Source organism: Dromiciops gliroides, chromosome 3 (genome assembly GCF_019393635.1).
Source record: "Dromiciops gliroides isolate mDroGli1 chromosome 3, mDroGli1.pri, whole genome shotgun sequence".
Classification (NCBI taxonomy): Eukaryota; Metazoa; Chordata; class Mammalia; order Microbiotheria; family Microbiotheriidae; genus Dromiciops; species Dromiciops gliroides.
Window position 1 is genome coordinate 608223272 of NC_057863.1, and position 27740 is coordinate 608251011.

Consider the following 27740-nt stretch of genomic DNA (forward strand, 5'->3'; position numbering starts at 1 on the left):
GGATAAAAGGAGGTGCAGAGCACCCCGGGTTCAAGAGAGAGAATGCTGGGCAGTAGGAAAAAACCCTGGAGTCAGAGAATCAGGATTCAAATCCTGCCTCTAGTGAACTTGGACAGCTCTCTTAACTTCTCCGGGCTATAAAATGAAGGGGTTGATCTACACGAGGAGCAATTGTGTGAGCACCAGGGAGACTTTGGCAGGGAGACCTCCCGCCAGCCCTGGGAGAGGTGGGGGACTGTGGGTGCAGAACACTACACATGCTGTCAAGTGAGGGCACTGGGTTGGTTTTGCTTAGCTGTTTTTCTGTTAGAAAGGTGGGGCAAGGATCAGGCCATATATCCTGAAATGAGTAGCATGTAAAAAACGAGAGGCATCGACAAATCTGTAATTTAAAATAAATGACTTTGGGGGGCAGTTAGGTGGCGCAGTAGATAAAGCACCGGCCCTGGATTCAGAAGGACCTGAGTTCAAATCCGGACTCAGACACTTGACACTTAACTAGCTGTGTGACCTTGGGCAAGTCACTTAACCCTCATTGCCCCACAAAAAATAATAATAATAAAATAAATTACTTACTTTAAAAGCATTAATAACTCTAGCTTGCATTTATACAGTGCTTTCAGGTTTGTAGTGAACTTTGTTGTTATTAATAAGAGCTAATATTTATATAGTACCTACTGTGTGCCAGGCACCAATATTTATCCAGCACCTACTATGTATTGGGCTCTGCACTAAGTTCTTTGTAAATATCACTGCATTTGCTCCTCACATCAACTCTGGGAGGTAAGTGAGGTTATTAGTCCCATTTTACAGATGAGGAAACTAAGGCAGGCAGAGAGGTTAAATGGCTTGACCAGGGTCACATTGCTAGTGAGTGCCCGAGGCACGATTTGAACTCAGATCTTCTTGACTCCAGATCTAGCTCTCTGTTCACTGATCCTCTCTACCAGTGGAAAAGGTGATTGTTTCTTGGTCTTCGTTTTTGTTTTTGGTGGGTTTTTTTTTCCATTTAAAAAAAAAAAAGACTAGATTAGGGGTCTCTAAAACCCTTGCTGTCTCTGATAGACTGTGAGCAATCTTCCCAGGCCTTCCTTACCCCATCAACACTCTGACGTCCCCACTGGGCTATGTATACCTTTGGGCAAAACCCTTGGTCTCTCTGGGCTCGAGCTTCAGCAGTCTGGAGCCTTGGTCTCCACGAATAGGCAGGTTTAAAGCCAGAGAATTATCTTGAAAGGGGCAGGAAGGATGGGGTGGGGGTGTGCTCTGGAGTGGTGAACGCAGGACCCCAAGGCCTAACTCTGGTTACTTCTCCAGCCCACACCACCGCTAGCAGCAGAGGATGAGGTTGGAGGGGAAGGGGAGAGTGCTTTGTCTTGGGCCTGAAGCCTCTAAGGAGGGATGGATAACAGGAGGGGAAAACAGTCTAGAAATACACCTGCACCCTATAAGGGTTTCCTTTTCCATGACTTCTTTTGCTATTGCCCGTCCCACTTCCCATACCACACTTCCCCTGCCTCAGGGAGAGGAGGGAGCTCCCCACAAATCATCACTGAGGTGGAGATGAGTGGTGCCTGGAATTGGTGTCCACTTGGGCTGCCATCTCAGCCATCTGTGTCACCTTAGACAAGTTACTTCCCTCTCTGTGAAATGAGTGGAATAAACTTGAGAGGTAAGGGCCCTCCCAGCTCTGATGTTCTGTGTTCTAAGGTCCCTCCCAGCTCTGACATTCTGTGTTCTAAGCTCTTTCCCAGCTTTGACATTCCATGTTCTAAGGTCTCCCTTCCAGCTCTTGACAGTCTGTGTTCTAAGGGCCCTCCCAGCTCTGACATTCTGTGTTCTAAGCTCTCTCCCACCTTTGACATTCCATGTTCTAAGGTCTCCCTTCCAGCTCTTGACAGTCTGTGTTCTAAGGGCCCTCCCAGCTCTGACATTCTGTGTTCTAAGCTCTCTCCCACCTTTGACATTCCATGTTCTAAGGTCTCCCTTCCAGCTCTTGACAGTCTGTGTTCTAAGGGCCCTCTGAGCTCTGACATTCTGTGTTCTAAGCTCTCTCCCACCTTTGACATTCCATGTTCTAAGGTCTCCCTTCCAGCTCTTGACAGTCTGTGTTCTAAGGCCCCTCCCGGCTCTGTCATTCTGTGTCCACTGTCTCCTGCAGGTCACCGTCTTTAGCCTCCACTCTTCCCCCCATCCTCATATCCATCCCAGGAAGTAGAAGCTCTTTCCCTCCCCTGTCCTGTGCTCAGTCCAAACCCTCTGGTCTCTGGATCCAGCTCTGGGCAAATGCTGGCACACTTCCTGCTCACCTAGGTCACATCAAGGTCTGCGTCCCCTTCAGAGTCATTTAGGTGGCAGAGAAGTGCCCCAGAAAAGACAATGCTTGACCAAAAGGAGTGACTCACTCATGATGGAATGTCAGAGGTTTGGGGCAGAGGATTGGCCTTCTCCCATTTCCCTCACTCCAGGCTTGTGGGCTGCTCCTGGAGATGAGTCCCCTTCTCTGTGGTCAGCTCAGGACCTGGATTATTCTCCTAGTTTCACAGAAGCATCTGTCATTGGTTATCTGATCTTAGCTTCACTGAACAGCTCTGCCATAGGTAGAGCCATAGGCACTTATTGTCCCTGTTTGAGAAGTCAGGAGACTTACCCAAGATCCCATAACTCGTAGGTGTCTCATCAGGATTTGAACCCGAGTCTTCTGATTTCCCGACCTCTTAGAGGCCTAGAATCACAACACAGAAGAGACCTCAGGAAACATCTGGGCCAGCCAGCCCCTTGTCAGAGGAGGAGAATGAGGCTCAGAGAGGGCCTGTAGCTTAGTCAGTTAAGCACATAGAAAAAAGGATAGCTGGGATTTGCCCATGAACCCTGCCAGTTATTGACTGGATTTGCCTGAAGTTTGCATATTTCTGGAGAGCTGCCGGCTGCCACCTTCAGGGACTCTGAATTTTCTTCTCAGGTGGGCGTCCCTTTATCAGGGGTCCACCAGCTTTCCCCCCCTCCCTCTGTCCCCCAGAGCCTCAGCAGTCAGCCAGGAGCCGGGAGCAAAGCCACTACCTCAGAGGGGAACAGCTTCTCCCTCCCCCCTCTCCCCATCTCTCAGGGCCCACAAGGAGGAGGAACCATCCCAGCCAGAGCGGTCTCTGCAGAGGCCTGGGGAGGAACCCAGCATCTCTCTGAGAATCCCCAGGGAAAGTCCCAGAAGCTTTCTAATAACAGATGGGAAGGACCTTGTGGGAACTGGGGCACAAGCAACACAGCAAAGCCCTGAGGATACCAAGTTCTTCTGTTAAATAAGGAGTGAGCTACAGCTGAACAGGATCTTCACACATTCCCTGTTCTAAAGTTCTAGGTCTGATTTTGTCTATGTTGACAGGCTCTTCCACTTCTGACTTTTGGTGTTCTAAGGGCCCTCCCAGCTCTGACATTTTGGGTTTCGAGGACCCTCCCAGCTCTGACATTCCGGGTTCCGAGGACCCTCCCAGCTCTGACATTCTGGGTTCCAAGGACCCTCCCAGCTTTGACATTCTGGGTTCCAAGGACCCTCCCAGCTCTGACATTCTGGGTTCCAAGGACTCTCCCAGCACTGACATTCTGGGTTCTAAGGGTTCTCCCAGCTCTGACATTCGGGGTTCTAAGGGCCCTTCCAGTTCTGACAGGTCTGGCTGCATTCCCTCTGTTGGGGCAGGGGGCTTGCTTGGGGGTCCTTACTTTCTGACCCCTGACAGCCTGTGCTGACTGTCCACCTGCACTGGTACCTATGGCTCTGTCCTCTGGGGGACAGCAGGCCTTGGGGAGGGAGCTGGGGTTCCCCTGGCTGTGAAAGGAGGAAGGATGGTAGGATCAGTGGCAAGTGGGCTTTGGTGCCCAGAGTGACTGAGAGGCCCAGAGGGAGCCTCGGGTTAGAGCAGAGGAATCACTTGTTGGTTCCCTGGGGCCCCTGAGGGAGAGGGGCCGTCTGGCCAGGTGTGGAGCGGAGCCCAGAGAAGACATCAGGGCTGTGTGCACAGCCTGGAAGGGCCCAGCACCTGGCCTGTATTAACATACAATATCATATAATTAATTAATTATAATCAGTCGCACTCACAGGCACTCAGAGGCCCCCCGTCCTGAAGGTCCTTCCGCCTAGCCCAGAGGCTGGGAAGGACTGGTGAGAGCATCTCTGCTGGGGGGCTGGCCAGGGGGGTCGTGGGGAAGGTGAGGGCCAGGCCCAGCCCGCCCCATGGTCTTCTGGAGGGCTTGCCTCAGCTCTACCAGAAAGAAACTGTGCTGTCCTCAGACTTGAGGGGAGCAGAGTGGGCCTGGCAGGGCTCGAAGGAGGGTGGGGGTCAGCAGTGGAAGAGAGAGAGAGAGAGGGGGAAGGGCCTCTCCAGGCAGAAATGACAGAAATGGCCTGAGGCCCCAGCCCTGCTTGTGACACTTCAGTCTCAGCATTTCTCTTGTCCTGATGTGCCAAAGATCTTGGCTCCCCCTAGTGTTCTTGAGCAGGGAACCCCTCCCCTCTCCCTTTGGCTTGGCACTCCCCAGATAATAGAGGCAGGAAGAGGCCCAGGGACTAGGCTGTATGTATAGCTTGGGGTTCCTAGGGAGGTTCTTCCCTCAATTCTCTCCCCTCTCATTCCCTAGTGTCTACCTCCTAGCGTTGTTCTAATGGCCCTCCTAGCTCTGACATTCCATGTTCTCAAGCCCCTCTCAATTCTTAGACTGTCCTAAAATCTCTGAATTCTAACATTCTCTGTTCTAAGGTCCCTTCCATCTCATTCTGTGTTATGTTTTGTCTTTCCAACATTTCCATTCAGTTCTGCAAACATATTTTAGACAATAAGCATTTATTAAGCACCGACTGTGTGTCAGGTGCTATGTTAAGCACTGGGTATAGGGAAGGGCAAAAGAGGATTCCTGCCCACAAGGAGCTCACAGTTGAATAGAAGAGATGACAAGCAAACCGCCTTGGGCCAATACAGTTTTAGAGGCTAAATTGAAGGATGCATTAATTCCCTCTGCTGCTTAATAGAGGTGGGGGGGGGGGCCCAGAATGAGGAGAAGGGCTTCTGACAGTGGCATTTTAGCCTGCAGGAAGCCAGCAAAGCATGTAGGGGGATGGAGGAGTGGAGTGGAGCCTGGGCACTGAGGGTTCAGAGATAACGATGAAACAGGCTCTGCTCAAAGAGCCTCCGTCTTTCGAGGAAGGGGCGCATCCCATCTAGGCAGGTGAGTCAATCCAAGGTCATTTGAAGGAGAGGACCCTGACAGCCAGGTAGGGGAAGGGAAAGCGTGGCACCTGAGCCTGGGAGGGAGATGCAGAGGGCAGGAGGCACTGGAGAGGGGGCAGTAGACGGAAGGCCAAGCTCATGGGAAAATTAGTAATCCATTTGGGCTGGAACAGAGAACGTGCAAAGCAGAATTATGGGAAATAAAACCAAAGCCCAATGGTAGCTGGCATTCAGGGACAGGCTGGGACATTGGTATTTTAATATAGAGCAGAAACTCTTAACCTGGAGCCTCTGCATTTGTTGAGTTTTCTAACACACATTTTGATCTCTGTATCTCAATAGACCTGATTTCCTTTGTAATCCTATATATTTCGTGTATGTGTGTGTGTGTGTGTGTGTGTGTGTGTGTGTGTGTGTGTGTGTGTGGCAATTTTAAGTGACTTGCCCAGGGTCACACAGCTAGTAAGTGTCAAGTGTCTGATGCTGGATTTGAACTCAGGTCCTCCTGACTCCAGGGTCGGTGTTCTATCCACTGCACCACCTAGTTGCCCCTGTATTTCATTTTATGCATTTAAAAATATGATTCTGCAAAGGGAGTCCATGTGCTTCACCAGATTGCCCAAGGGGTCCTCAGCTCAAAAAAAAAAAAAGAACCTCTGATCTAATCCAGCCTCCTCGTGCAGATAAGGAAAATGAGGCCCCAAGAGGGGGAAATGACAGGCCCCAAAGTCATACTTTTAATAAAGGGCAGTGACCCTAGGACCTCACTTTATACCCCTGGGGGTGGGGGATGGTGGCTCTAGCCCAGATCTCAGACTGGGAAGGACCTTGGAACATGGAAGGTGAGAGCAGGGAGGGAACTTAAAACAAGGAGGGGCCTTAGAACCACAGAACGTTAGAGATGGAAGGGTGCTGAGAACCTTGTCCGAAGTACGTTGGTCGAGTAGAAACCTTAGAACGCAGAGTAGTTAGAGCCAGCATCGGAACAGAGATGTCAGCCTGCCATAGGTCTATCCTCCAGACAGGCCTCCTCATTTCTGTCCCAGCCCAAAACCCAGCCTTCTACCAGAAGCCTTTTCCGATCCCTGGTGATGCTGGTGCCTTCCCTCTGTGGATTGCCTCCCACTTATCCAGCCTAGATCTTGTTCATACTGAGTTATTTGCATGTTGGGTCTCCACTGACTACAGTAGGTGTTTAATAAATGCTTGTTAGGGGCAGCTAGGTGACAGTGGATAGAGCACCGACCCTGGATTCAGGAGGACCTGAGTTCAAATCCAGCCTCAGACACTTGACCCTTACTAGCTGTGTGACCCTGGGCAAGTCACTTAACCCCAATTGCCTCACCAAAAATGAATAAATGAATAAATATATGAATAAATAAATAAATAAACACATACATACATACATGCTTGTTGACTGACTTGACTAGCTGATCTGCACAAGTCAGTTTACTTAGAAAGAGCAGGGAGGTGGCTTGAGCCATCCCTCCAGCTGCTCTCTTCTACCCCTCCTCAGGGATGTCAAACATGTGAGACCTTTCCCAAGGCTTCACACCTTCCATTTCCTTTCCCCTTCATTCACTTTGGTGCTTCCTTCCAAACCACTGTCCAGTTTCCTCCCTGCTGGCAGTTCATCCAGTCCTTGGCTGGTCTTCCCACTCCCCCCGTTTAGGTGTATCTGTCTGCCGCCTCCTGGCTAGCCTTCCCCCTCCCCAGCCTGTTTGGTGTTTGGGTGACCCCAACCCCAGGAGAACAAACTTGTGGTTTCTGAGCTCAGATGCATTGTCACTTCCTCTCCAGCTGGCTTTGGGAACTCCTTGGTCCATCCAGAATTCCTCTTAATTCCTTCCAGTTTTAATCTAATTCTTACTGCATAATGAGCCCCCAGATTATAGGACCGGAGTCAGCATGGGTGAGGTTTCTGTGTGAGTGATTGAAGGTTTTCAGAGTCCTTGATTCCCGCCTCTCTGTGAGGGTGGAGAGGGTTTACTGTCATTAGCCCCATTTTTAGGGGGGCAGACAGACTCAAAGACCACGTGGGCTCAGCCTAGGCCACACAGCTAGGGAGTACTCAGACTTAGTTCTTTGGACTCTGCCCACCAGACCACGTCTGCTCTGCTCCCTCCCCACCACCTCCTTGCTGCCTGGCTACTACCAGACTCAGCTCAAAGGGGGCCTTTCCCCCACCCCACTTACTCTGACCTTCCTCTCTCAGATCCCTTCTCCTCTTCTCTGTGTGCTTCTTGTATGTGTCTAGATATGTATGTGTTATTTCCCCAGTCAGAACGTAAACCTGCTGAGGGCAAGGACCATTCTGTGTATGCTTAGAGCTAAGAAGTGTTCGGTTGACTGATTGATGATCCTCTGCCTTTCTGTGTCACTGTCCTGGGTCCCTGATTCTGAAGCCCCCATTGACTTCAAAGGGGAATTGTGGGGGAAAGATGGCAACAATGTCATAGCCTAGAGATGTTACCTTGGGCTTAGTGCCCCTTCTAGGTTCTGGCATCCAGTCAGAGGACCTGGGCTTGAATCCTGACCCTGTGTAGCCTTAGGGAAGTCAGTTTCTCTGGGCCCAGATTTCCTTACCTGTAAAGTAAGGGATCTGAGTTCCTTTCTAGCTCTCAATCTGCGAGCCTGCGACAGTATCAATCTCTCCCCAAAAACTCTCCATGGGCTCCTGGTGCAATCAGAAATCCCATGGGTCTCTTCTCAGAATGAGGTTTTTTAATTCATAAAATAAACGAGGTCACAAAGTTAACCAGTTACAAGGAAGGTCAGTGATTCTGTGGGTAGAGAGCTGGGCTTGGAGTTAGGAAGATCTGAGTTCAGATCTGGCATCAGAAACTTCCTAGCTGTGTGACCCTAGGCAAGTCACCGAAACACCTGCCTCGGTTTCCTCAATTGGAAAATGGAGATAATGATAGCCCGTACTTCTTGGGTTATTATAAGGATAACATGAAATAATGTTTGTAAAGTGCCTACTTGGCATAGTTCCTGACACATAGTAGGTATTATATAAATGCTAGCTATTTTAGTTACTAATTATGTTGAAATACAGTTATCAAAATATTTTTAAAACAAGTTCACAACCTCTGGTTAAAATCTCCTGTCCTATTATATCCTTGAGGTGTTGGAACCCCATCGCCACAGTAACACCCCCAACCATCATCTCTTGCCAGAGAGGCCAATGGGTGGTGCCTAGAACACCAGCCAGAGAGTCAGTAGACCTGGTTTGGGATCCTGCCTCTTACCAGCCGTTAAATCCCATGCAAGTTCCTTCCCCTTACGAGCTTCATTTTCCTTGTCTTCGAGTATTTCTATCATGGACTCATTATGGTGAGGAAAGCACTTTTTAGACTTTAAAGCCCATCCTCATCTAAAGGCAGTGTGACCCTGGGCAAGTCACTTAACCCCAATTGCCTCATCCCTTTGGACCTAGGTGTCTGTGTTTCACCACATGGTGTTTTTATTCACCTGGGGAAGTCGAGTAAAGATGGTGCACGAGGCTTATTTTATGGGGTAAATAGGTCATGACCTCAGTACCTTCAAGGAACATCCAAATCTGAGGGGTAGAACATCTTTATCCTTGGAGAATTCTCTTCCCCCATGGAGAAACATTGTCTCTGCCCTCAGTCTGTGGGGACGAGATGGTCTCTTGTCTTAAAGAAGTCTCGCTCCACCACCACCACCCCCAAATCATTTCAGCTCTGAGGGAGCCCCTGAACTGAGGCAGGAAATTACTTCCAGCCAAGTAGGCTCTGGGAGATGAATTCCTCCATCCGGACCTCTGGCTTCTGCTTGTTCCCTTCCCTGCCCTCCATGACTACCTTCAGAGTAAGCCCTCCCTCCCACTCAGTGGCACCTGCAGGAACCATAGGGTGCTGTCCCCTAAGGCCCCTGGAGTCAGGCAATCACCCAGCCTCTCACCATCCTCTCCCTGAGGTGGGGATTGTTTCCAGAAGCCATGAGGACCCCAGGCCTTCCCCAGGACTAGTAGACATCGGTCTCACCATCAATACATCGGGCCCTAAGTGGGTCTATTTCCTGCCCCAGGGGGCTCAGAAAGAAGGTTGTGGAATCAGGAGACACAGATCCCAGCCCCAGCTCGACTCCTCCTTTGCTGGCTGCTTACAGCCGGCCCTGCATTCTCCCTGTAGTCATTGTTCCAAATTTTCTCTTGCTTCCTCAAGCCCTCAGCATCAGCCCTGCCCTGTTCTACCACCAGCTCCATCCTCCGAGCCCCCATCGGAGACCTTACCTCCTCCTTTACTCAGAAGGCAGAAGCCGTCCCCTCTGGGTGCTCTCCTCTCTAGTTGTTTGGTTGTCTTTCTTCACTCATCCTCTTTCCCATTAGCCTCAGCAGATGAAGTTGGCCCTTCTTGCCAAGGATGGTGCCTTCACTTGCCCCTTGGATCCTGTCCCTCCCTGACCTTGGCCCAGCCCCTCTCTCTCATGCATATTCAACACACTCTCAACTAGTTTCTTACCCTTACCCTAATAAATCTCAACAAACCCAAAACCATCTTCTCTTGACCCTGCCAGCTCCTTAAGCCCTATCTGCCCACCTTTCCTCCCCTTCTGTTGCCAAACTGCTAGAGTTAACCTACATTCTCTGCCTACGGTTTCTCGCTAACCACTCCTTCCTGAGCCCTGGGGAATCTGCCTTTTAATCCCACTCCTCAAAGCTGCTCTTGCCAGTGGGAGAAGGGAGCAGGGCACGACAAACATAGGATTGGGAATTTAGAGCTCAAGGCCTCATTTCACAGAATAGGAAACTGAGGCTCAGAGAGAGGTTAAGGGATATCTTAAGTCAGTCAGCAGATATTTAGCAAGCACTTAACGTGGGCTGGACAATGTACTAAGTAAACTCTGTGGATGCACAAAATAAAGTCAAGAGCAGAGACCATTCCTTTTAGGAGTTCACATTCTTGAGGGATAGCTAGGTGGTACAGTGGATAAAGCACTGGCCCTGGATTCAGGAGGACCTGAGTTCAAATCCAGCCTTTGACACTTGCTAGCTGTGTGACCCTGGGCAAGTCACTTAACCCTCATTGCCCTGCAAAAAAATAATAAAAAATCTTTTTAAAAGGAGTTCACATTCTTGTAGGAGACACAGTCTGAACATAACAGCATACTATGCCATAGACCATGGACCATGTATATATTATTGTGCCCTCTCTCTCTCTCTCTTTCTCTCTCTCTCTCTCTCTCTTTCTCTTTCTCTGTCTCTGTCTCTGTCTCTCTCTTTCTCTAACTCACTGGGGACACCATTGACCAACCCCTTCTTCCTGCACACTCCTCTTGGGTTCTATGCCACTGTTCTCTCCTGGCTCCCCTCCTGCCTCTCACTGTTCTTTCTCCATCTCCATAATCCTCTCTCCACTCTCTAAGCATTTGTACCAAGTCCCATCTCTATCTCTCCCTGTTCTGTCTGTCTGTCTGTCTGTCTGTCTCTTGGTCCCCTCTTCCCCTCCCTCTCCCCTCCTCTCACACATTGGCCAAAACAACTGGACCAGAGCACCCCCCTCCTCTAAGACCTTCGGTGGCCCCCTGTCACTTATATACTTTAGCTTGGTAGTCAAGGCCCTCCATGAGCTGGCTACAGGCTACCTTTCCAGCATCATGTTCCAAACTGTTCCCCTTCCTACACTCTCTGTCCCAGTCACACTGTCCTGCTATGTGTAGAACACTCCCCCTCCCCTTCTCTGCCAGCTGAAGCCGTCTCATCAAGGCCCAATTTGTGCCACTTTCCTTCTCTCCCTCCTCATATTTTCTTCCAGCACATTGTCCGAATCTTTCCTTTGCCCCTTTACACTATGTGTTGTATCATATTAATTTGCATGTACATCTTACTCCTCTTGTTAAAAGTGTAAGCCCCTTGAGGACAGGAACTGGGTCATTCTTTCATCTCTGAGTCCCCAGAAAAGAGATGACAGCAAGAGGATGGATGGGAACCAGCCTGGGATGCTAACATTGAGAACACTGTGGTGGGGGTTTGGGGGAGGAGGGGGAGATGGGGAATCTGAAGATTTGGGTCAAGTCCAGCCTTCCCTAGCCATCTCCCTTTGGGAAATGAGACCTTGGGTGGCGTGACATCCAGGAACAGCTGACCCTTTCATTCCCTGCCCAGTTGAGTCGTTCCCCTTTCCAGCAGACCTTTTGGTACTGATAAGATTAACAATTGACTGTCATAATTATTTTATTACTTATTATCATAGTTCATTACTTTATGCTAATAAGATCAACAATGGATTCTATCATAACAAATATTGCATATATGATGCATTACTAAGTATGCTGTCTTATTTGATGGGGTTTTTTTGTTTGTTTTTGTGGGGGCAGTGGGGGTTAAGTGACTTGCCCAGGGTCACACATCTAGTAAGTGCCAAGTGTCTGAGGCCAGATTTGAATTCAGGTACTCCTGAATCCAGGGCCGGTGCTTTATCCACTGTGCCACCTAGCTGCCCCCTCATTTGATGTTATAGACATAGTGCTTCCGATGGTGAAAAGGCTTCGGGCCAGTTGCAGTGAGTGGGTTTGTCCTGTACTTGAAGCACAGTCCCCCTTGCTGTCTTTGTAGACCAGAAGAAGAGATGAGTTAGCTGACAGATAATCTGGGTGGGTGAATTAGGATCTGGTGATAGAGTGAGTTGTCAATGTCAGCCTGAAGTCTTCTGATACGGGCTGGACCACCGCTTGTGGGCACCTGTTATAGAAGAGATTTGGGATCAGCTACTGGTTGGACTAGTTGACTTTTTTTTTTGTGGGGCAATGGGGGTTAAGTAACTTGCCCAGGGTCACACAGCTAGTAAGTATCAAGTGTCTGAGGCCGGATTTGAACTCAGGTACTCCTGAATCCAGGGCCGGTGCTTTATCCACTGCGCCACCTAGCCGCCCCCACTAGTTGACTTTTTAAAAGGCACCTTCTGTCTCTTGAGATTCTGTGTTCCTATTATACTTTGGTTCTCCAAGCCAAGCCTCAGTTTTCATAACTGTAAATGGGCAGAATTATCCTCACCTTCTGAGGATGGGAGGAGGTAACAGGAAGTGCTTGTAACATTTCTAGGGCAATATGGAAATAGCTGTGGTTGTTTAAGGTGAGGGAAAAGCACCAGTTTTCTTTCAGTCCCCGCATTCAGACCCAACCAAATCTCCTTGCCCCCTCCAGAGTATCAGATTCAGTGATCACAGAGGGTAATAATCATTAGGATCCAGGGCTGAGCTGACTCTTCTTGTTTCCCTGATGATGAAATGCCAGAGAATTTGAGGGACTTTCTCAGGGTCACAGGTAGGATTCAAACCTACATCCTCTGATCAGAAATCCGGTGGTTAATGGCCTCCAGGGCTCAGGATTCTCCTGAGCCAGGCTCTTCCAGCTCCCATCCTGTTCTGTGCCAGGTCTACCTCTCCCCGCGCGCCTTCTTAGGCCCGCTTTCTGAAAGACACAAACATTCATCTGCATCCCAGGTCACTGTGGCCTTTGGAACCCAGTCAAAGGATCAGGGCAGGTTCTTGGGTTGTTTTCTTTACTTTTTCCTTGGTTTCATCCAGCTTTCCCCAAATGGTTTCCAGTTAGTAGAAATCTCCTGATGAGCCATCGCTCTTGCGACACCCCCTCCCCCAGCCCCTTCCCCTGCAGCCTCAGGCTGGGAAGAGACAGTAGAGTGTGTGTCTGGGTCCCGCAGAGAGGGCCAAGAACGGCGTGACCTGATGTCGTAAGCAAGCCCATTTCAAATGAGGGGAGGATGCGTTATCCTGGGCCTCAGAAGGTGCCCTTCCCCTGGGCCGGGCCGGGCCGGGAGGGGGATTTCTCCTTGATTCGTTGGCTTCTTCTGACACCCCCGAGCCCCACTCCTTTCTTCCTCCCCCATCCTCTTCCTCTCTGCCCGGAGATCCAGTTCACCACAGCCCATGGCAGCAGACCTTCTGTTTGGGTTAACTGGAGCTCTTCTCCCCTGCCCCCCTGTACCTGCTCACCTGCTCCCCTATCTAAGGGGTGTCCTTGTGGAGGCAAGGGGCTTCGTTCATTGTAGCATCAGAGCAAGGAGATTCGGGATGATATTGGGATGGAAAAAATCATCCTGGCTTTGGTCGTCAGATCCTAGGACGATCCAGCTGGAGCTGCAAGGGACTTCAGATGCATTATAATCCAACTCCCTCATTTTACAGTTGAGGAAACTGAGGACCAGAGAAGCAAACCGACTTTCCCAAAGTTATTCAGGTTATTAATCCACAGGCAGGATTTGAACTCAGGACTTCTGGCTTCAGAGCCAATACTCTTTCCTTTGATTTGAATCCTAGCTTGGCCACATTGTAGATTTAGACCTCAGAGGCCAACCCCCTTCCCCTCTTCTACAGTTGAGGAAACTGAGACCCAGGAACTTAGGTGATTTGCCTAAGGTGACGACACCTGTCAGAGGTGTGATTTGAACACAGGCCCGCTGAATCCACTGCACCTATATGTTACAGCATATAGTGTAAGGGATGGCATCCCAGGTGTGAGGGAAGGCAGGAGAAGGCAGACTGCTTCCGGGCAATGAACACCTCAACTTGTTTTTCATCCTGTTTATTTTGTTTAAACTCATCATTGGGGGGGGGTCAGACCTAGGAGCTTATTGATGCACAGGTGTTCTTGACCTTTTTTGTGTCATGGACCCCTTTGGCAAGTCTGGTGAAACCTCTGAAATCCTTCTCAGAAAGTTCCAAAATGCATAAAACAAAATCCACAGGATCATGGGAAAAAATCAATGATATTGAGATACAATGATCAAAATGGTTTTTTAAATTTTATTTTTTCATTTATTTAGAATTCCCCCCATTACATGTAAAAACAATTTTAATGTCCATTTTAAAAATCTTGTGCTTCAAATTCTCCTCTTTCCTCCCTCCCCCCCTTTAAGAAGGCAGGCTATTCAATCTAAGTTATACATGTAACTTATGCAAAACTATCAAAATGGTGTGGTTTTTTTGAATCTGTGGACCCCAGGTTAAGAATCCTCGGTGTAAGGAATTCTTGTTGAAGAAACTTCCCTCATCCAAAGTACATTGGCAACTATTCGGAAGCTTATAGTCTTAGAGAATTACCCGAGGCCACGAGCAGGTTAAGTGACTTGGCCAGGGCCACACACATAAGAGACATCAGAGGTGAGAGCAGAAGCCCAGTCCTCTGATTCCAGAGTGTGATCCATCACTAGATGACTAGAGCTAAATGTCAGCTCTGGGGTCACCTGCTCAAAGCCCTTCCCAATCTCCCCCAGTTAGTACCCTCTCCCTTTGGAAATGACTTAGCATTTTTACTCACCTATGTATACTGTGTTCCCCTCAATAGAGCATTAAGCTCCTTGATATCAAGGAACATTTCTCATTTTATATTTGTATCTCTAGGACCTAGCACAGTGCCTAGCACGTAGCAGTAATAGCAGTGGTGGTGGTGGTGGTGGTGATGGTAGATAGTAATAGTGGTGAATGGTGGTAGAGGGAGGTGGAGGTGGAAGTGGGTGTTGTCAAGGATGATAGGTAAGGGTTGGAAGGTGGTGGTGATGGTGGTGGTAGCAGTTCACATTTGTATAGGGCCCTAAGGTTTACCAAGTACCTTTTTTTTTTACTGTATATCATTTGAACCTCACAAGAGCCCTGTGATGTGGGTGCTATCATTCCCCCATTTTACAGATGAGGAAAGTGCAGCTTAGAGAGGTTATTTTCCCAACATCATGCAGCTACTAAGGATCTGAGATAGCATTTGAACCTGGCTCTTCCTGCCTCCAGTTCAGTGCTCTGAAACAGACCGGGAGCTGGAAAGGACTTTAGAGTTCCTCTAGTCTAATGCCCCCCATTTTGCAGATGAAGAAACTGAGGCCCAGAGAGCGGTTAGGTGCCTCACCTAAGGACCCCCAAGTAGTCAGTGACAGAATAGGTATTTTGACTCCAGGCCCATGACTCCAAGTCCAGCTGTCTTTCCACCGTACCACACTAACTCCTGTACCACACTGCCTTTTCAAATAATGCTTAATCAATGTTTAATATTCCACATGAGAAACATGAGGCTCCAGGAAGGGGTTGATGACTAAGAGAACGCTCTGAGCTTCTGAATACAGAACCCCCTTTCCTGGGGGCCCATCTGTTGCTTCTCCTTCTTCCCTTTCCTCCTGAATAGAAAATAAGACCATTTTCCTCTCTGCTACTTGTTAAAATACTTCAGACACCCCAGGTCGCCCTTGGAGGGTAGGCCACCCTCACTTGAGCTCAGTATCGCATTCCTAGAAGCCCCTGTCACAACTTGTCACAACATCGGGGTCCAGGGTGACATCCCAGGGGCCACCGATTTCCTCTTCCACATGATGCCCCTTCAAATGTAAGAAGACAATAAACCGGGCCTCCTGTCTTCTCTTCTCCCATTAGACTGTAAGCTCTCTGAGGACAGGAACTGTCATTAGCCTCTTTTTTTGTATCCTCTTCCCTTAGCTCGGTATCTGGCATATAGTAGGTACTTAAAAGATGCTTACTGACTGACCAGCTCATGTGCTTGAATTGATCCTCAAATGGCCAGGTCCCCCACCCCTTCCTCATTGCTGAGATGGGCTCCAGCTTGTCATTCTTCTCCCCTATAGGATGTGAACACAGCACTCTCCAAGTCTGGAGTCAGGAAGACTTCATTAGTTCAAATCTGGCCTCAGACGCTTACTAGCTGTGTGACCCTGGACAAGTCACTTACCTGTTTTCCTCAGTTTCCCCATCTGTAAAAATGAGCTGGAGAATACTGGAAAGCTAGTAAGGAGCCGGCTTACAATGGGCTTTACATGCAGCACAGCCCTAGAGGGAGGGTGGTCCAGTTGGGCTCTGCTCTCAGCTCTGCCACCAATACCACTCTGTGACTTTGGCCAAGACCCTTCCCCTCTTACCTCTAACGTAAAGGGGTTGAACTTGGACAATCTCCCAAGAAAAGGGGGTGGGGGGCAGCTAGGTGGCGCAGTGGATAAAGCACCAGCCCTGGATTCAAGAGTACCTGAGTTCAAATCTGGCCTCAGACACTTGACACATACTAGCTGTGTGACCCTGGGCAAGTCACTTAACCCCCATTGCCCCACAAAAAAAAAGAAGAAAAGGGGGTGGGATTGTACCGTGGAGCGAGGCCTGGACTCAAAATCTGAGAACCTGACTTTGTGTCCTGGCCCTGCTGATAAGCCACACATACACACACACCATAGAATATAAACTTCTTGAAGGCTAGCATTGTTTTGCTTTTGTCTTTGTATATTCAGTGTACAAAGAAGAGTAGAGGAAGCTTAATAAATATTGATTGAATTAAACTATTCTCATCTTTTTAGGGAGCTAGTAATAGCCACCAAAGTGCATTACCCTTCCCCCAGCCTCCCCAGATTTTGCTTGTATTCCAAAATATAGAACTTAGAGCAAACAGAAACCTTCATCCAGCCCCCGGTCCTTAAATACCAAACCTGATGCTGCTGTCATTCTATCATCTTGGCTCTTCAGTGTGGGCACATCAGATGGAGACCTTTCAGTGAGATCCTTGGGAAACCCTTCCTGGAAGGGTCACAGGGGAGGTTGTAAAATCTTTCCTCCCCTGGGTAAATAGAGGCAAGAGATGAGGGGGATGGACGTGGTCCTGACAGACTCTTCCTCCCTTCTCTCAGGGCACAGGCAGAAAATGGAAGACCAGCCAAAGGCCTTCTCTGATCGATTCGGTGACCCAGACCGGCTGCGGATGCGAGTGATGCCAACAACTCCCAGTCCCCGGGGCTCCCTGGCCAGCTCCACTCACTTCAGCACTCAGGCTACAGCACAAGGTACAGGGGCCAATGCCAGGTAGAGGGAGGGAACAGGGGAAAGGCCCACGCTCTGGATCCTGGGATTTGGAAGGAAAATAAGTGTGATGAGGGCTGATCCTGCTTTGAATGGACTTTGAGGGCAGGGCTGTGCTCTCATCTTTATTTGTATCCTCACAGCTTAGTTCCTGGAATATAGTAAGAGTTTAATAAATACTTTTGCCCTGCCCTTAAAGATAAGGGGCTGCTGGGTGGCACAGTGGATGGAGCACCAGGCCCGGAGGCAGGAAGACTCCTCTTCATAAGTTCAAATCCAGCCTCAGACACTTACTAGCTGTGTAACCCTGGACAAGTCACTTACCCTGTTTTCTTCAGTTTCCCCATCTGTAAAATGAGCTGGAGAAGGAAATGACAAACCCCTCCAGTATCTCTTCCAAGAAAACCCCAAATGGGGTCATGAAGAGTAGGTTCAACAGCAGCAACAGGGATCTTCCATTCTATCAGAGAGTATGAATACACACAAGGATATAGAAATATTTACAAGGTAGTGGGGGGCATTGTAAAATAAGAGGCCATGCCCCAAAGTAGGCTTCAGAAGAGAAGGATTGGGAGTTGGGGAAGAGGAGCAGAGAGAGGAAACCGTTCCAGGTATGGGGAACAGCATGAAGCAAAGGGACTGAGAAAGGCGTAGGTGGGGTAAAAATGGGGGGCAGGGGAAGGTGGAAGACCCAAAGGGAAGACTAACATGGTCAGACAAACGGAGCCAGATTGTGGCTGGGGCCTTGAATGCCACTGGGAGCCACAGAAAAGTTTTGAACAGGAAAGAGATCTGAGCTTAGCTGGGTGTTAGAAAGAGGACTTGGGCAGGCGGTGGGGAGGGTGGCCTGGGGAGTAGTGGCAGGGGGTAGGGAGAGATAAGCCAGAAGCAGCAGGGAAAATGAAAGGTTCAAAAGCCTTCTCCCTCATCCCTGGGTAAGGGGGATGGTGAGGGTATTTCACTGAGTGACTTGCCCCGGGTCACCCAGCAGGCCAGGTTGTCCACGCCAAGATATGAACCCTGATCTCCCAGCTCCAAGAACACTGGGCTCTGGATGGCATATGCCACCCCAGCAGGCCTGGCAGAGATACTGGGACGTGCCGATCCTGAGCAGCCTAGATGGAGTCCCTGCCAATGTGGATTGCACCCCCAGGGGAATGGAGGGCACCAGGGGGAAAGTGATGCTTGGGAACTTCCACTGCTTGCTCCGATGGAGTCCCCTGGCACAGCCTGCCACACTTCTCCAAATGCCAGGAGGGCAACGGTCCCAACAAGAGTTGATAACACCCTGGTTAGGCATCAGGAAAGTTTTCTTTACTGTCAGGATGAAGGAAAGCCGGACTCAAAGGGGAGTCTTTTAGCCCCAGAGCCTTGGAGACAGAGGGCTAAGTGCCCAGGGTGGCAGGAGGGCCCTGGTTGAGGGGGAAGGGGAAGAGTGTTTATGTAGCTTCTGCTATGACCCAGGCACTGTGCTAAGCATTGGGCACATCTTACCTCATTGCCTACGGTGATGGAGAAGGTACCTCCGTTTCTCAATACCTGCGTGATATTGAGCAAATAACTTTCCCTCTCTAGGCCTCAGCTTCTTCTTTTGTAGAATGAGGGAGTTGAATTCTGTGATCTTAGAGGTCTTTTCCAATTTAGAACTGGACTTAGGCCCCTGCGAGCCTCAGAGCTGGAAAGGCCTTTAGAACACAGAATGTCAGGGGCAGCTAGGTGGCGCAGTGGATAGAGCACTGGCCTTGGATTCAGGAGGACCTGAGTTCAAATCCGGCCTCAGACACTTTACACACTTAGTAGCTGTGTGACCCTGGGCAAGTCACTTAACCCCAATTGCCTCACCAAAAAAAAAAAAAAAAAAGAACACAGAATGTCAGAGCCAGGTGTGTCCTTAGAGCACAGAATATCAGAGTGGGGAGGAGCTTAGAACATACAATATCAGAGCTAGATATGACCTGAGAACAAAGCATGTCAGAGCAAGAAGAGACTTTAGAACTTGGAATGTCAAGAGTTGAAAGGTACAATTCGATTCAACTCAAAAAACCTTTCTTAAGTGTCTCAGATGGATCAGGCACTGTGTTGGCTCAGAATCCAAAGCCACAAACTCAACAGTTCTTCAGGAATATTCTAGACTTTAGAACACAGAATGACAGCATTAGGAGGGACCTTAGAACATAAAATGTGAAAGCTGGAAAAGACTCCAGAACATAAGTCTTTGTTGCTGAATGAGTCTAAAGATTCTAGAAAGTTAGAAGATGGAATATCCGAGCTAGAAGGGCCCAGAGAACCTGGAATACAAACACAGATGGTGTTCTTGGAAATTTGGAAGATGTCAGAGGATGTTCCAAGAGCCCTTGGCACATAGACCGCTTATGCGTGTATATGTTTGTGTATGTGTATGTTTTTTAATGTCCTCACTTTCCTCTGATCTGGTTATTTTATATGACTTATAAAACCATCACCTAAGTTATAGCTGGTAAATAAACAAACGCTTTACTCCCAATATGTTGGACACCTGAACAAGCAGATGTTCCTGCCTCTTCTCCATCGATCCTTGGCTTGTCTCCTGATGGAGTCACTGGTCCCTCTGAAGCTGAGGCCTTGTGTGGGGCATGCTCTCAGCATGGCCCCCTGTACTCCTGTGAAAGGCGACTGGGAGGCGATTTCTGAGGAGCACGGCTCCTGCCAAGGCATCTCTCTCTTTGCAGGAATGTGGATTAAGGTGCACCTTAAAGTCCCTGGAGGCCACAGGCAGAAAGGGGCAGAGGGAGCCAGAATGAGACCCAGGTCTTTGGCTTCCTCACCTGTACTGCTGCTGCCTGGAAAAGCACTAGGCAGACCCATGCCCTGTGCCCTGGAGGGAGGGGGCCAGAGGGCTAGCCCTGACTGACCAGCTTATACAAGTCTGAGACAGTACGTGCTACATCCACAGGCCCCTCCCAGCTCTGACATCTAGGTTCTAAGGGTCCTCCCAGTTCTGACAGTCTGTGTTCGAAGAGTTCTCCCAGCCCTGACATCCTGTGTTCTAAGGGTCCTCCCAACCCTGACATTCTGTGTTCTAAGGGTCCTCCCAGCCCTGACATTCTGTGTTCTAAGGGTCCTCCCAGCTCTGACATTCTGTGTTCTAAGGGTCCTCCCAACCCTGACATTCTGTGTTCTAAGGACCTTCCCAGCTCTGACATTCTGTGCTCTAGGGGCCATCCCAGCTTTGACATCCTGTGTTCCAAGGTATGGAATGTTTTTGAACACAGGACCTGTTTAGTTTGTGTTGTTGCCTCTCCAGAGCCTAGTCCAGTGACTAATATATTTATTAAATCCTTGCTGATTGACTTATTTTCCACCTCCACATCTCCCCCTTTTCTTTGTACCCTGGTCCCTCTGAGAAGGAGGTGTTGGGCTGCCAGTAGAGGCAGAGTCCAGCCAGAAGGCTTTGTTGTCTTGGCTGCCTGTTGACTTAAAACGTCTATTTCTCAGGACAGAACTACTGCCCCTCAGACAGCACTAGTGACAAGACTGTTGGGAGAGGAAGGAAGTTGGGCAAATTTGGGGGGAGGAAGCAAGTTGACTGTGAGCTTGTCCCGTGGCCTTGGTGACTGAGCCTGGCTCAGATAAACTAGGGGGACCAAAGAGGGCCGGATAGCAGCCCCTTTCAGCCGTGGTAGAGATACGTGGCTGCTCCTGGGGGCCACCCGGAAGGACCAATCACCCATTTGGAGCCAGCAGATGCTCCGGAGCAGAGTGGGGGTTCTCCCAACATGGGATGGGCCCCTCGGAGGTGCTAGGCTCCTCTTTCTTAGGGGACTTCAAGTAGAGGCTGGATGACCACTCGGGGATTTCAGAGCAGGGATTTTCATTCAAGGCAGAGTAGCCTCAGAGGTCTCCTTCACCAAAGCTGAGAAGTCTCCTCATTCCTGCCAACCGTGCCTTGGCATCAGTCAGCCCCGTGCCTGGTGAGAACCCCCAAGGAAGCCTGGCATTAGGATGCCACACTCCTCGTAAGACTAGGCCTTTAGCAACAGCTCACTGTGTGGAATGAACACATGGAGACCGGAGAGCTCTGGCTCCCCTTCATTCAAGCAGGGAGCTGGCCACAGGGCCCTGCAGGCCCGGCACATACCACCTCCCTTTCCTTCTCCCCTCTGCCTGGCACCAGCCAGGCACAGGGCCCAGCCCGGCAAGGGATGGAGAGTGGCATAGCCACTCTTCCCTTCAGCGGCCTCAGCCAGGAATGGCCAGAGTTCACTGAGCCAGATTGCAAAGCACGGAAGGTAATTAGAACAGAAAATGTTGGACTGGGCAGGATCTTAACTAGAGGCTCTCAGAACTGGGGGTGGGGGGCGCTCAGAAGAAAGAATGTGACAAGCTTGAGGAACTGTAGAACAGAGATCCTTAAAGACATCCAGGGAAGGAGTTATTGAAACTGGCTTTTGATTTTAACACAATGGGGCCCTTTGTAATCCTGTGGATTTCATTTTATACACTTAAAATCATCATTCTGAGAAGGGGTCCATCTCTACATTTTACTAAATAGCCACAGGGGTCCGTAATGCAGAACAGGTTCAGAACCCCTCCTTAGGGTACAGAGTATCAGAATTGAAGGAGACCTAACGGGGTAAAACTGTCAGAGATGAAGAGACTTAGAACCCAGGCTGCCAGAGCTGGGAGGGCCCTTAGAACTCAGGCTGTCAGAGCTGGGAGGGACCTTAGAACATAGGCTGTCAGAGCTGGGAGGGCCCTTAGAACACAGGATGTCAGAGCTGGGAAGGCCCTTAGAACCCAGGCTGTCAGAGCTGGGAGGGCCCTTAGAACCCAGGCTGTCAGAGCTGGGAGGGCCCTTAATAGGCCAGGTTATAGAGCTCCCCCAGCAGGACCACCTTCTGCCTACTGTAGAGAATTGGGAAGGAGTTGCCACCATTTTAAATCCGGTGCCTTGAATAAAGTCACGCAGGTGGTTAGTGACACGTGGATTTCAGAAGCAACTTTTCTCATTGCAGATTTAATGCTGTGCTCACAGTGCCATATGAGCTGGGATTTGAACCCCAAACTCTGACCACTCTCTCCTGAGGGGGCGGCACCCAGCCCTTCCCCTTCCTCTCCCACCCCCAGCCTAGCCCTGCTGGGGGGCCATCCCTCTCTTCTCCCCTTGGCCTCCCACATTCCCACCTCTAGCTGGTCTTCCTCCTCTGGGGTTTCCTTCTTCATCTATTAATAGCTGGGAGCCCCCGGCTCAGCTTCTGTTTCTCTCCCACCCACCAGGCAGGCCCAGGCACTGGGGGGCCTCAGCCCCTCTCCCTTTTCCTGGAGGAAGCAGCAGCCCTGGGCTTGGGCGGGTGGGGGAGGCAGCCAGGCCTGCTCAAGTTGGGGGTGGGGGGCAGAGCCCTGGCGGCCCAGGCACCTCGGCCTTCCTCCAGTCCCATTTAGTTGGGGGATGGGGCCCAGGGTACCGCCCCGCCACAGAGAAATTCTTACAGCTCAATGGGCTCATTCAGTTAACACAGCAGCCAGGGCAATTTTGAGAAGAAAATAAACATTTCCTTCCACTATTTTCATTGGCCACCCGACAGCAGCGATCCACATCTCGGGTTTCCAGGGGCCGCCCCTTGGACCGACTTCGGGAAGGGCGTGTGAGCAACGTCGATGAAGCTGGCACTGCTCGGATATGGGGGGGAGCAGGGGGCATGGAGAGGGCTCTGGGCCCACACTCTTTTGGCCAGTGACGGGTCTTAAGATGTTTCCTCAGCTCCCATGCCAGTAAAACACACCAAGAGGGAAGCAGTTTGATGTGTGGAGGCAAAAACCCAACCCCCAGAAGTCAGGAAGCCCGAGCCTGAATCTCAGCTCTGCTCTTAACTCACCATGTAAGGTCAGGCCAATCACTTGCCCTCTTTGGCCTTGACTGTCCATGTCTGCGGAATGGGAGCATTGTGCTAAATGGTCTCTTAAGGGCCCTGGGTTCAAATCTCATCTCTGACACCCACCAGTTGTGTGACTGTGGACAAGTTAGCAACAGAGCTGGGGCTCAGACTCGGATCTTCTCGTTCTCCATCTAGCACTCCTGCACCAAAATGACCTGGGTCGGTCGTTTTCTCAGTGTTTGGAACCTAGAACATTCTAGGGGTCCTGCACACAGGTGGTTAGCAGTGATGTCTTAAGGACCTACCATAGGCTGGGCCAGAAGCACTAAGGGCTCCTTTGTTTTAATGACCTTTGGAAATGATAGTTTCTTTATTTTTTGCCATTTGTGCCATGTAATATTATAAATCAGTTTCCTATATGTACTGTAGGTGATGCGATGGTGTCGTGTATTCAAAACAAAAATTAAGGAGTGATTTAATCTCCGTGACTTCTGGCCCACCCTGTAGCCCTTAACGGAAATAATCAAGAACGAAGCAGCCTCTGCCTTCAGAGAGCGCGGATTCTCTGACGGAGGGAGGAAGGGAACGTGGGGGAGGGGAGAATAAGCATGTAGAGAGTACCTGTTGTGTGCCAGGCCCTGTGCTAAGCACTTTTTACAAATAGTATCTCATTGGGTCCTCAACGCTGGGAGGCGTTATCCTCATCCCGTGTCCTAGAGTCTTATGAATTAGCCTTCCTGTGTTCTAAGCCCCCCCCCCCAGCTCTGACATTCTGTGTTCTAAGGCCCCTCCAGCCCTGACATTCTGTGTTCTAAGACCCCTCCCAGCCCTGACATTCTGTGTTCTAAGACCCCTCCCAGCTCTGACATCCTATGTTCTAAGACCCCTCCCAGCTCTGACATCCTATGTTCTAAGACCCCTCCCAGCTCTGACATCCTATGTTCTAAGGCCCCTCCAGCTCTGACATTCTGTTCAAAGGTACCCCCAGCCCTAACATTCTGTGTCTTAAAAGCCCTCCCAGCTCTTACAGTCCATGATGTCTGGCTCTTGCGCTGTGTTATTCTCAGGTTGTCTGCTGCTCTGGAGCCCTCCCCCACCCCCAGGCCTCCTCTTCCTCTCCCTGCGTGCCCCCTGATGACAGTCCTGATGCCTGTGACCTTCAGTGCTGTGCTGATCAGTCTCTCTCCTTTCACAGGCACATCCGACTTAAGTCCCTTCTCGGATCCCCGCCAGTTTGACCGCTCTTTCTCCAGCCTGCCGGGCCTCCCAGAGCCAAGGTTCTCTGACCCCAGGATGCATTACCCCGGGGCCATGTCAGCAGCTTTCTCCTACACAGCCAACCCGTCCCCCACTGGCCTCGGCGGCATTAGCATGAGCAGCATGCCCACAGCCACCCGCTTCCACCACACCTACCTGCCCCCTCCCTACCCGGGCTCCACCCAGAACCAGAGTGGGCCCTTCCAGACCAACCCATCCCCTTACCACTTGTACTACGGCACCTCCTCTGGCTCCTACCAGTTCTCCATGGTGGCCGGCGGGGAGCGCTCCCCCACCCGCATGCTCTCCTCCTGCACCAGCGCTGCAGCGGGGAACAACCTCATGAACCCCAGCCTGGCCAGCCAGAGCGACGGCGTCGAAGCTGATGGCAGCCACAGCAACTCCCCGACCGCCATGAGCACCCCTGGGAGAATGGACGAGTCTGTGTGGAGGCCTTACTGATGGGCGCCACGGAGGACGGGGCCCAAGGCAGCTTCCCCAGAGTCATCCGGTCCCAGAGCTGACTCCGAGGCTCCCCAGGGAGCGTCCCTGGCAGGGCTTGGACAGCCACACCAGAAGGGGCCCCTCCTTGCCAAAGGGAAGACCCCGGGAAGGAAGGAGGCCCCGCTGTCAACATGTCAGACCAAGGGGTTGGGGCAAGAGTGGGCATGAGTTTCAGCTGCTGATTGCTGTGTACATAGGACCCGTGTTCTAAGAAACTACCAAAGCACCGTGGGATGGGAAGCCCTGGAAAACCTGAGGTGCTCTGTAACCTCAGGCCAAGTCCATCCCCCTCTGTGCTTGTTTCCTCCTCTGTAAGATGAGGGAGCTGGACTAAATGACTTCCAGCTCCGTATCTTGTGTTCTAAGGTCCCTTCCTGACACCAATATTCTGTTTGGCTCCAAGGCCTCATAGAGCAGCTCCAACATTCTGTATTCTGAGGTCCGTTCCGGCATTCTGCGTATGTTCTGTGATCCATTTCAGCCTGAGACCTCAAAGAGAAGGCAAACTTTCCCCTTCCTTCCCAAAACAAACTCAGGCTTTGTTATTCCCTGTTCCTTTTGCAAGGTCTGAATTCTATATACCAAAGAATGACTCCTTAAGACAGAGAGTGACACACCCAAGAGAACACCGTCAGACACCAGGAAAGCCGTCCACCTGCTTAGCTTTGTGCTCCTGTTCCATGTCTCCTCACGCTTTGAGGGCCAGATGATGTCCCCCAACACCCTCCCACACCTTCCTGATCCCTGCCGGACCCTGTCCCTCTTTCACAACCTGGGATGGGACTTAGAGGTGACAGAATAAGACCAGCACAGGACTGTGACTTTAGGGAGATCCAGGTTTTAGTGATACTGAGCCCAGGACTTCCTCCCTTAAGACAGAGTCAAAACAGGTGATTGGTGGGAAGGGCTCCCTGTAGGGCTACACACAGGTCCTTTGGCTGGACACCCCCTTTTTCAAAAGCACCACCTGCAGACCCTGCTCTGGCTCTCAGTGGGCTCTGGGCTACCACCGCTGCCAGATCAGCCATTCCTCCTCTGAGCATCTCACAACGTCAAGGAGAGTGCCTTCCTGGAGGCCCTGGTGTGAAGGAGCAACTAGGAGCCTCTGGGAAGAGAGTCCCAAGGCGCAGAACCAAGGAGGGTGCCCTCAACAAGCCACACTCACTCCCCTTTCTTGCCACTTCTGAGGTCTCCATTGTAGGGAGAGGGAGCTGGGTGAAGTTTTCCCTAGAGTGGAGCCAAGAGGGGTGTGGAGCAAAAGGATAGTTAGCAATCTTAAACCCTAGCATCAAGTGGGCGAGAGCTCAGGGAGGCAGCAGAGATCCCGGACTGGAGGCCAGGAGGCTCCCCTTGGCTGGGCACGCAGAACATGGGATTAGCATGAGGTTAGACATTCCCCCTCCCCTCTCCTGCCTTCACTTTCTTCCTTGGAATAATGGATGGCCGTCATCCCATTATGTTCATGATACCTAAGCATCTCCACCAACTCTCAGATTCTGTGTTCTGATGGAGCCCCCAGAACTTACATTCTGTTCTAAGCACCCTGGATGGTAAGGACCCTGCAACATTCTGGGATCTAAGGGTCTTTTCCCAGTCTGTCACTCTGTCTGAGAAGTTCCCAGCTAGCTCTGACATTCTTCTAAGCCCCCTTGTAGTTCTGGCATTCTGGGTTCTAAGGTCCTTCCCTGTTCTAACATCTGTTCTCGAGCCTCTCCCAGCTCTGACATCCTGTGTTCTAAGCCCCCTCCCAGTTCTGGCATCTTATTCTAAGGCACTTCCCAGCTCTGACATCTAGTGTTCTAAAGGCCCTCCCAGCCCTGACATTCCGCCCCCCCCCCAAGTTTCCTATGACCCAGGTCTCTGTTTCCTACCTACAGTGCTGTGAGCACCAGGTTCTTTTGTTATAGAAAAGGACTTGTTGGGGAAGAAGCTTCATGTATAGAACCTGTTCTTTGCCTCAGGTTTGCTGTAAGCAGATGAGAAAGCACTTATTACTTTGAATTCTTTCCTGGGATGTGGAAATCATTCCTAATAGGAGAAAAAAGGCCCTTTGTTGTATTGGGGTTTGCTGCAATGGGATTGCCCATGCCCCCTGCCACCAAGCACTTGGCCTTCTGTTTTTAGGATGGTTTCCTATAGATCCAGGGAGCCCTTATGCAGAGGTCACGTAAATTCTCCCGTTTATCTTCCTACTCTATTCACTGGGGAAGGCACAGTCACCACCTTCTCCATGATCCTATTTTCTTCAATCATCTAAATCTACAGCTCTACACCCCCTCTGTCCCAAGGACCACCCCATCCCCCAAGCTGATAACCTTCCTGCCAGAGCCCTCGGGCACTGCTGACCCGCTGTAAGGGGTCCAGGGACACCAGATGCTTCCCACTAGGCTGTGCCTCCTTCCTAGTCACATGGTGCCCACCCACCTCCATTTGCCATCAGCCAAGGCAGGGTCTCAGGAGCAGACCCTGATCCCCACACCCAGATACTGACCCTATTCCCCCCCCCCTGCCCCCGTGTCTTTTGAAAACTTCCACCTCCAGCCCCCATCCCTTGTTGGGCGGCTAAAATAGGCTTTGCACTGTCATTTGCTTGAGTGCCCGGAGTATTTTTAATGCTTGTACGGTAAACCTGGGTCTGCCTTCTGTACTATTTAATGGTAAAGTCCGATTTTGTTGTACTTGTTATAATAATATAATTCTGAATCATTGAAACAACCTGTCAGAAAATTCTTTGTGTGTGTGTTAATAGGTGTGTGTGCTACCCACTGACCCTTAGGGCAAATTCGGGGTGATTTTGCCAGTTGGTGTAATAGAGTTGAATGGAATGGTCACTTAGGGTAACTAAGAGAGAAGAAACCAGTCAATTAACTCATTAAAAAGCCTGAACCCCTGGGGCAGCTAGATGGCGCAGTGGATGGAGCACCGGCCCTGGAGTCAGGAGGACCTGAGTTCAAATCCAGCCTCAGACACTTAACACTTACTAGCTGTGTGACCCCGGGCAAGTCACTTAACCCCAATTGCCTCACTAAAAAAAAAAAAAAAAAGCCTGAGCCCGTAGCCTCTGGCCCCACCTATGTGTTCTGTATGG

General features: G+C 50.4%; 1 protein-coding gene across 2 annotated transcripts in view; it reads left to right on the forward strand.

Moving 5' to 3' along the window:
• The window catches only part of RUNX3 (RUNX family transcription factor 3), a 42917-nt gene extending 15602 nt beyond the window's left edge, over positions 1 to 27315 (forward strand). Inside the window, exons 4-6 of one of the 2 annotated variants that reach the window (XM_043995294.1) lie at positions 16868 to 17007; positions 20690 to 20691; positions 24070 to 27315. In XM_043995294.1, coding sequence (XP_043851229.1) covers positions 16868 to 17007; positions 20690 to 20691; positions 24070 to 24610 — 683 coding nt within the window. In that variant the 3' untranslated portion in view covers positions 24611 to 27315. Of the gene's footprint in view, positions 1 to 16867; positions 17021 to 20689; positions 20692 to 24069 lie in introns of both variants that reach the window. The other variant, XM_043995293.1, reaches the window with a different exon arrangement.
• Positions 27316 to 27740: the final 425 nt, after the last annotated feature.